Source organism: Carassius carassius, chromosome 19, assembly GCF_963082965.1.
Source record: "Carassius carassius chromosome 19, fCarCar2.1, whole genome shotgun sequence".
NCBI lineage: Eukaryota > Metazoa > Chordata > Actinopteri > Cypriniformes > Cyprinidae > Carassius > Carassius carassius.
The window spans coordinates 3,804,059-3,813,458 of NC_081773.1; the positions used below are offsets into that span (position 1 = coordinate 3,804,059).

The 9,400-nt window shown below is 37.7% G+C and overlaps 1 protein-coding gene across 1 annotated transcript; it reads right to left on the minus strand.

Annotated features, from left to right (window-relative positions):
* Positions 1 to 4,390: 4,390 nt before the first annotated feature.
* On the minus strand, positions 4,391 to 9,400 carry LOC132094643 (interferon-inducible double-stranded RNA-dependent protein kinase activator A homolog). Its single transcript, XM_059499314.1, has 8 exons — positions 9,263 to 9,400; positions 8,784 to 8,953; positions 8,605 to 8,686; positions 8,460 to 8,523; positions 7,286 to 7,403; positions 7,102 to 7,196; positions 6,301 to 6,463; positions 4,391 to 4,685 (listed from the first exon to the last, which is right to left on the minus strand). The coding sequence occupies exons 1-8, from the start codon at positions 9,274 to 9,276 to the stop codon at positions 4,528 to 4,530; spliced, it is 864 nt and encodes a 287-aa protein (XP_059355297.1). The 5' UTR covers positions 9,277 to 9,400; the 3' UTR covers positions 4,391 to 4,527.

The window sequence follows — 9,400 nt, forward strand, 5'->3', positions numbered from 1 at the left end:
CTATTCTTACAATTTGGGCACATATAGACATGAAGTAGTAAAAGCAGTGCTCTATCATGCGGATCTGAACTCAGAACTCCAAATGAATCATCTACATATTTAGTGCATACTGAAAACTTCTATGTGCAAACTACAGCAATATGTTGCTGACGTATGCTAGTATGCTACTGCCAAATACCTCACAATATATACATATACACCAAAAAGTTAAGATATTTCTATAGACTTCGTTAAAAAAGACAATTTTTGTTACCTAGATTAAAAATTACTTCTTGAATTAAACTTGCTGAGGTAAATCACGTGACAACAATGTAGCAGAATACATTTCCACAATGCATGCTGTTTTCCATAGTGTTTGGACCATTTGGACCTCATTCATCAAACACAAAATCTTTCGTAAAATGATTCTTGTGTTTTGTTGAATTCGATTCGCCTGCGCAGATCTGAAGTTTTATTTTCTTTAAATGTAGTTTTTTAGAAAGTTTTTTTATTTTATGTGAGTAGATTAAAAAAAGGAAACATGCAGAAACCGTGTAGTCAGAGTGACCGAGATGATCTCTGCCATTAGTAGAGCCATATGTCAGTGTTTGAGTCCTTCACTGTGCCTTAATGCAGATGAAACCATATCAACACACTCCACTGAGCACAGTCCATCCTCATCTTCTGCACACTGACACACGGTCCTCAAGCACTCTATAAAACACCGGCCGCTGGATATGAACAGCTGCAGAAACAAACAAGGAGGTCTGAAACTCCTTCACACAGGTGTGCACCTACAAAACGACGTATCCAGTTCTTATACTGAAGACTTTTCATGAACGTTGTTTTCTTCTGTTAAGTTTGATGCATCCACTCATCAAGAGCTGAACCGACTGAATGTTTCTGAAGCTTATAGAAAAGATTATTTTAGATTTATCTAGCCTAAGATGAGAAGGAAATTTAGGTTCCAAGGCGTTGTAGTGACTGCATTTGCACTCGATAGTTTCTCACCATTGCATGAAAACATGTCACAGCCTGCCAATGATCTCTGATGCCTTATTAAAATGTGTTTAATTTCTATCTGGTTAGATCCTCACTGAGATGTCCTGCACTGTGTGTGGGGGTTTTAATCATGTGTTCAGCTTTCCTCTGAAGAAGTGCAATTGTACAGTGACATTGTGTTTGCAGCTGCTCTACTGCTGTGCAGCTCCTGATGTGTCATTAGGACACACTCCAGACCCGCTGTTTCACTTTTAAATTCATAGTAAGAAATACATACCTGTGTTCTAAGTCATGCTCTGTATCCTGCGTCTGTCGTTTACTATCGGTCTCATTATTCAACTAGAATTCAGAACCTCATATTAAAGAGGTGAGATGAGGAGGCTGGGCCATTAGTCCAAAACTGACCCAGTTTTATCGTGTTGCAATGTTGAGAGAAATCGGGAATGAGAGCAGATGCGTTGTGTGTGCTGTGTGAACATGATGTTACATAGTTTACATAGTTTCGTGGACTCGACTAAATATGAACATGGATTTATTTATCTCACTTGCACAAAAAACAGATTCAGTATTCCTTAAAATGAATAAAAACAGTGAAATGCAAACTTAGAATATGACGCGCACCTGCAGTAAATAAACGTCAACACAAATATCCTCTATTTAATCCCATTTTATTCCTATTTTACTGCTGACCCTTGATGATCCAACAATACTAAGAAAAAAAAAATACTTTTTTTTTCGGCGTTGAACTTTTCTCTCCCGTGTCCTAATCTTCTTGTAACCCAGAACCAGTGTTGCCAAGTCCACAGTTTTCCCACAGAATTGGGCTACTTTAACACTGTCGCCACGGGTTGTTTTTCATGTCTGCGGGTTAAAGCGACCACAATAAAGTGATATTTAGCCCCTAAAATACAAATTTTACCCAGGAAATCCCATTAAAAACGTTTATTTTACCTCACCAGAAGGTGACTTTACCGGGGGATCCCCCTCGAAACATGATTGGGCTAGTTTCGAGCAAGCGGCAACCTCTCACTCCCTCTCATGAAACCAATACGGAAGTGACTAAAACTGCAATTCATGGCTGCAAAAGGGTCAGTCGACTCCCCATGTTAAAATGCCCAACTTTACAGCAGAAAGTGATTTTGAGTAGCAATTGGGTGGGTTTTGTTGTGGAAACCTGGCAACCCTGTCCAGAATGGCATCACGGCTGAACGATTGGATTGAGTTGGGGCCACTACTGTACAGACGTTAATTTACAGTTCCTTCATTCCACTTTTGGTTTGCATTTGCCAAAAATATAACTTTTTTTCATTAAAAACAAACAAGCCCAGGTGAGAAAAAGTAACGCAAAAGTAACATAACTTAATTTTCATAAAAAGTAGCTAACACAATTACTTACCTTTTTAGGGATTAATGAAATATTGCAACTAGAAACAGCTGATTTATGAGAACAATCATGTTCATTTTCTAAAATACAAATAAAACAACACTTCAATATTGCAATCAATACAATGGGATTTTAAACGTCTGCAAACAATGAAGTCCCAGTTCAATCAATAAATATCTATATCCCTCAAAACGTTCTCTAATATAATAGATAAATAATATAATATTCAGTCAAATTAATAGTCAAAGCCTACAGTACTTGCATGGATGTGTTGGTTTGGTCAAATCACTTCTTGAAGCCATGTCAATCAATTATGAAAACTCAATATTAAGTGACAGATTTTAGACACAATATTGTTTTTTTGTATATTGGCTCTTGTAAGTCATTTCGAGGGGCTTCAGTTCTGGTTACTGCTCAACCAGAAACAGAAGATGCACTACTATTTTAAGACGGTTTCACTTCAGCTTTTTCACACGTAGCATACGCTTGTTTGAAAATGATAAAAGCAGAAAGCAATGTGTTCAAATAAAAGATGGATTTGCTATCAAAGTAGTTAGTTATAATGCAGGTAAGTGGGATTTAAGCAATGTTGAATCCGAATGAATTTCCAGCTCCCTTCAACATATGTAGTTCAATGCTTTTAAACGAACAAGCAAAATGTGACATTAATTAGCCTGTAGTAAAGTGTTTTTGTCTCTTTGGTTTAACTTCAAAATAGTAAAAAAGTTCAAATGAATTCATTTTCTATAACTGCTGTGAACAAACAAAAGTGTTAAATGAAATTTGTTACCAATAAACAAAAATTACAATGATAAATGGTTTCTCAAGCATATTGAACTCATATGTAATGCGTCACAAAATTAAATGTCAATTGTAAATTGGTTTTGTGACATGACCCCTCGACACTGTAACTGGTCATTCAACAACAACAAGAAAAAATTAAGACCTTTTTACAGTATATGTGACCCTGGAGCACAAAACCAGTCACTGGGATATATTTGTAGCATAGCCAAAAATACATTGTATTGGTCAAAATTATAATTTTATTCTTTCATGCCAAAAATCATTAGGATAAAGATCATGTCCACCTGAATGGATCTGTATAACGACTGGCTTGTTAGAGCTGCTTTACAGCTGAATTTGATTCTGTTACCACTGCTTTTAAACAATCTGAACTGTATAAAGCATTATATAAAGGGAGGTTGTGGCCTTGTGGTTAGAGAGTTTGACTTCTTACCCTAGGGTTGTGGGGTTGAGTCTCGGGCCGGCAATACCACGACCACGACAATACCACCGAACCCCCAACTGCTCCCCGGGCACCGCAGCAAAAACCACTGCTGTGTGTGTGTGTTCACTGCTGTGTGTGTGTGTTCACTGCTGTGTGTGTGCACTTTGGATGGGTTAAATGCAGAGCTCTGAGTATGGGTCACCATACTTGGCTGAATGTCACGTCACTTTGTTATTGAAATAAAGGGGACTAGCTTGATTTCTATGCATATTCAGAATATATTGACAATATACTATAATTCATAAGAAGTTTTGAGAAACAAACTGATCAAATTAAGTATATTTATACTATAAAATGAAATGCAAGCAGGTAAAAATAATTTCCATCTTGCTCAAACCATTGAGTTTTGATTTCTAAGTGAAAACATTGTTTATAAATGGTGATCGGTAAGCAGGCGTAGCATTATAAAGGCAGTGTTTCCCAAATGAAACGAGCTGTTAGTTTTGAATAACTTATCTAATGTAGAGAACCGTGTTAATGAAACGATTTGCAAATATGAGATAATGTGTTTGCAGTTTTGCAGACTTGGTCTAAATATTCGGTGCATGAGTGAATGGTTTCAGTGAGTGTACCTCGAGTGTTCAAGCAATACAAAAAAGGTAATATGATGTTTACAATGGATTTATGAAAAAAATAAAAATACTGATCAGAAACACATCTGACTGAATCCAGTTCACTGTAAATATGGATATATACCTGTAAATGTAGTGTTTTGCAACATCCAAGAACAAACTCAGTGTGGTAACCCAGAAATGGATTTATTTTCTGCAGAGTCGGGTCTCTTACAGCAGAAGGTGTCCATTGGCTGAAGTGCTAGTGTGGGATCAGGAGGTGCAGGTCAGAATTCATGCGCACACTGATCCCAGACCTGCTGTCAGTGTTTACTAGCGACCATCTTGATGTACTGCAGGGCGTTGTGTGCTGCGGTGTTGTGGGCGTTACTGCTGGTCATCCCTGTCCCGTGGCACACCGTCACCGGCCGGGTGGACAGTTCAACTAAACACTGGTACTGACCATTCACTGTCAGCTCATCTGAAAAACACACACACACACATTAGAGCCCTGCATGACAGCTTATCAGAATTACCGACCCAAGCCCGCCCCTTCTCCCAAAACAGCTTATACTACTGTTTTAGCTATTAAAATAGTTCAGTTTTGTATATAATGGCAAAGTGATCACATTTTGTTTCTTTTTTTTTTTTATTAAGTTAATTTCAAAAAACATTTGGAGTATTTTTTGTTCATTAAATATACGTTTTTGTTTTTTAAAGTAATGACCAAGCGGCAGACAGTAAGCTGATCATATATGTTTGATCAATTTAGCCTTCTCAAATCATCACGACTTACCTAAGATAAAATCTATAAATATACTAAAACAGTTCAAGCATATAACAAAAATTAAACGTTAAACCTAGATTAATGTGCGCTTTATCCAATAGTTAAGAGTGGAAGCTGCGTGTTTTGCAGGACATGCAATCACTTGTATGTTTTCAGTGGATACGCCATCATTTTTGCTTATTAGCTAAGATTTATTCATCATTTGTAATTGTAAAGTGTCTACTTTTACTTTTGTTCACTCACAATATCAACAAAACATTGTGCTTTTATAAAATAAAGAAAACAAACATGATGCGATTTCTGCCGTCTGGTCTTGAACCAAAACTCGATGAATACATGCCTCACAGACATGATAAATATATCTATAGAATGCTTTAAATGACTTCTTAACAAAATAAAACATATCGAAAACAAAAACTCTTTTATTATAATCATAATCCGTATAGATGCATTTCTTAAACGCGCGTCTAATGAGATGGCGAGCACTGCACATGACCAATTGGCTCGTTGTTTGTCGCGGTAATCAAATCAAAACTCTTTCAAAATGCAGCTTTTCCCGAAGCACTGGGAGCTTTTGGTAACTCCCCATGCTCCAACTTCTCCCTGATGCTCTGCATGGTCAACTGACATCTGTATGCTAATGTGTGTGTATATGCGTTGCGTATAGGCGGTGTATGATATTTATAATAGCCTGTAATCATTATAACAGTCTTCCATACGGTAGCCTATGTGTGCTCTGCATATATATGGGCACAATAAAAGGAGAGAAGCTAAATGAGGCCAAGCCCGATCTGTAAAGAAAAATAAATTGCCCGAGCCTGGCCCGAATAGACTCGGCGTGTCAGGAACCGATGGGCTTGCAGATCTCTAACACACATATGACCCTGGATCACAAAACCAGTCATAAGGGAAATTATACTGTACATTATCTGAAAGCAGGAAATTTGGGACAATATTTGGCCAAGACACAACTATCTGAAAATCTGGAATCTGAGGGTGCAAAAAAAATCTAAATATTGAGAAAATCACCTTTAAAGTTGTCCAAATGAAATCCTAAATTACTAATCAAAGATTAAGTTTTGATATCTGTATGCTAGGAAATTTACAAAATATTTTCATGGAACATGTTCTTTACTTAATATCCTAATGATTTTTGGCATAAAAGAAAAATTTATAATTTTGACCCAAACAATGTATTACAAATATACCCCAGTGACTTAAGACTGGTTTTGTGCTCCAGAGTCATATATACCAAACATATCCAGCTCTGATGACACAAAAAGACATGAAGTGAGAAAGGAGAACCAACCGATGTCTATGTATGTGACCTGAAAGCCCAGCTCCAGTGAGATCTCCAGCAGCATCTGAATGTATTCTGAGTTCGGGGTGCTGAGCGGCGTCCTCCTCAGGAGGGAAATCTTCTCCCCCGTGGACTGCCGTAAGCTTTCCACATACACGCGAGATGGTGGACTCTGGGGACAAGGGGTCAAAATATGAGCACATCTGATCTGACTGAAATCCTAACCCTGCTGCTAATTTCGTGTTTGTGAGCAGAAGCACCTCAGGATTTGATGGTGACTCATTCAGCCGTGATTCAATTCCAAAACCATTCCTCATGCTGAAAAACTCACACAATGGCATAAGAGGACAAATCATTTAGGATGGGGATGATTTTTCTTTTTGTTACATGAAGGTCAAATAACTACACTGGGAACTTTTTATCATGGCTTAAATGCTTAGTTTTGAAACTTTAATGTGCAGATTTCACTAGGTGAAGATTTTGCCCTTGTTCCATACCCAGACTTAGTCAGTCTTAAACTATGAAAATTCATCATAAAGACATGTATTATACAAGTATCATCTAAACCAGGGTTGGCAAACACTGTCTAGCTGATTCTTTTCCAGTCTCCAAAAATAAACCATATTCATAACTTCTGTCCTCGGCTGTTGGACTCAATTGAAGACTCTCAGGTATGTTTTGTGTAAACTAACATACCAGTGTAAATGCATCTTTGGGTGGTTTTTGGACTCTAGGTTTAGAGATTTGATGGAGCTAGAGTTTTTGGTGAAAGAATCGCAGTGCAGGAGTGAACAGACGACCATCACTAACCCATGTGATCTCAGTAGATCCGGACAGACTCTGCAGTTTCCCCAGCATGTGTTCGGCTGCAGACCGTCTGGCCAACTTTTTGGAGCTGCCGGAGCCTGATGAGCAAAAGCACATCACAAAGCATCAGTAGCTGAGCGCTCAGAGCGCAGCGAGACGTCATGGAACGAGAGAACAGCTAATGCACCTGACTCCTCCAGTCCTTCCAGACGACAGGTAATGGTGAACTCCTTCATGTGATCTGGTCCTGACTCCATACATACCACATACTCCGGCAGACACCACACTCTCTGCATGGCTAGCTCCTGACACAACACACAGCAGCATTCAAACTTCAAAATTCATCTTCTCAAAATGCATTAATTTTTAGGATTTTTGTGTAATAAAATAAAAATAAAAGAAGCACTGCCTCAAGCACAATTTCTTCTATAGCAAGGGATTGTGGGTAATATTTGCATGCACGGATGCACAGAAGGCAATTTTTATTTAACTCTTTTATAATGCATCTTCATACTGTTAAAGTTTATTGTGCCTATAATAGGGTTCTATGATATGCATGATGGGGAGAATGGACGGAAAGATGGAATCCAGTCATAAAAATGGAATTAAATTGAGGATCATGGAATTCTGGATGAATAAATAAACAAGATGGGCTGTACACTTGATCAAATTGCAATATAATGTCTATGAATGCAAAAGGAATGCTACTGAAATATGAGCAGCACAGTAAACGTTTCATTTGGTTGTATTTTAAAAGATTATTTGCAATGGTAATTTTTGATTGAGACCATTTTTAATAATAAATATGCATCCATTCATAAATAATAACAATATCAAAAATACTAAAAACTTTATTAACATTATATGTGAACCTCAAAGAGCATAATACAATAATAATAAAGAAAAATCAATTTCATGACCCCTTTAAAGACCTTTTACAGACCCTCAGACAGACCCACGTATTGTTCATCTTATCAGCAAGACATATCAACATAACAGTACTGCACTATGTACTCAACTGTGTAGTGTATGAATTTAAAGTTGAGTGCACAAAGTGTCCAACATTCCGTTTATTTAAGTGCATCATTCAATATTTATAGTGCACTTTGTCTATTTGGAATTTTCAGTGTGAACACTACTTGCACTATTTATACTACAAAACATCATAGAATAGTGCATAAGTATGCATTATATGAATTCAGACATACTACTCACATACTATATAGTAGGGAATACTTGAGTTCAGATGCAGCATCAGTGTTTTTAAGGACTGCACATGCGCATTGGCTGGTCTAGCCTGATAAATACACTTTTTAAAACTATTTGTGCATAAGACACAAAATATAAGGCTCAGTAGATACCTGCAGTACTCCTACAGGATTGGATGTGTCATCGGCTTCAGGAGAAACACCATCTCTCTGATCACTGTGAAAGATTCAGAAAACATGCATGACTATAGTAAACGATCTATAATAATTCATATCACATCTACAGTGTGGATTTTACTTTAGCTGGATGTCTCGCTTCAATAACTTCAAAGCGGCTTCTGCAGCTTCATGTTTAGCAGCCTTTTTAGTGGATCCTCGACCTTTAAGAACAAAATATGGTGTTCACTATATATTATTTACACTTACTAGGTGTTATTTAAATAAATAAATAAATAAATATGAATGTAAATATCAGACCATTGCATGTGAAGTCTGCTATAGTGACGGTGAACATGAAGGAGGGCTGGTGCATGCCTCCATCAGCCTGGATGAGCTCGTACACAGGAGCACTGCCCATTTTAATGCCATATTCATGCAGGATCTGGACGGGTGTTTTCTCCTGACAGCGTTGATGAGCCATTGTGACTCTGAGACGAAGACAATGTGTCAGAGTAATGATGGAACATAATACAAACATGCTAGATAAGAGTGAACCACAGAAACTGGAGTGCGCAAGGACAAATGCATCTCCAAAACACATCAAAATATGTATTGTAACAAACAGTACATCCTTTCTGACTATTTAATAAACAATCTGCCATCCACCTCAGTCGGACCCGCTGAAGAGGTTACATTAAACAGACACGCACGTGTTAAGATACAACAATTATTAAACAAGTGTGGGTGAAAGTGAAGAGAAAAAGAACCTGTAGGTCAAAATATAAAAAGCTCCTTACTGAAAATCGGCCATTATTGCTGGAGCATGCCGCTTCTTCGTGGATTGGCAAGAGCACTGGCCAATAGAATTCCAGTATTCTGACTATAAGCCACGCCTTCCGAGCGTACTGCGCAAGAGCCCCTCCTACAGGGGAAAT

Excerpts from the sequence above, each read along its gene's own strand:
- LOC132094643 (XM_059499314.1), bottom strand. Across the intron at positions 8,524-8,604 it reads AAGCGAGACATCCAGCTAAA|TGATCAGAGAGATGGTGTTT; the intron begins GTAAAATCCACA and ends AATCTTTCACAG. Across the intron at positions 7,197-7,285 it reads GGAAGGACTGGAGGAGTCAG|GCTCCGGCAGCTCCAAAAAG; the intron begins GTGCATTAGCTG and ends TTTGCTCATCAG.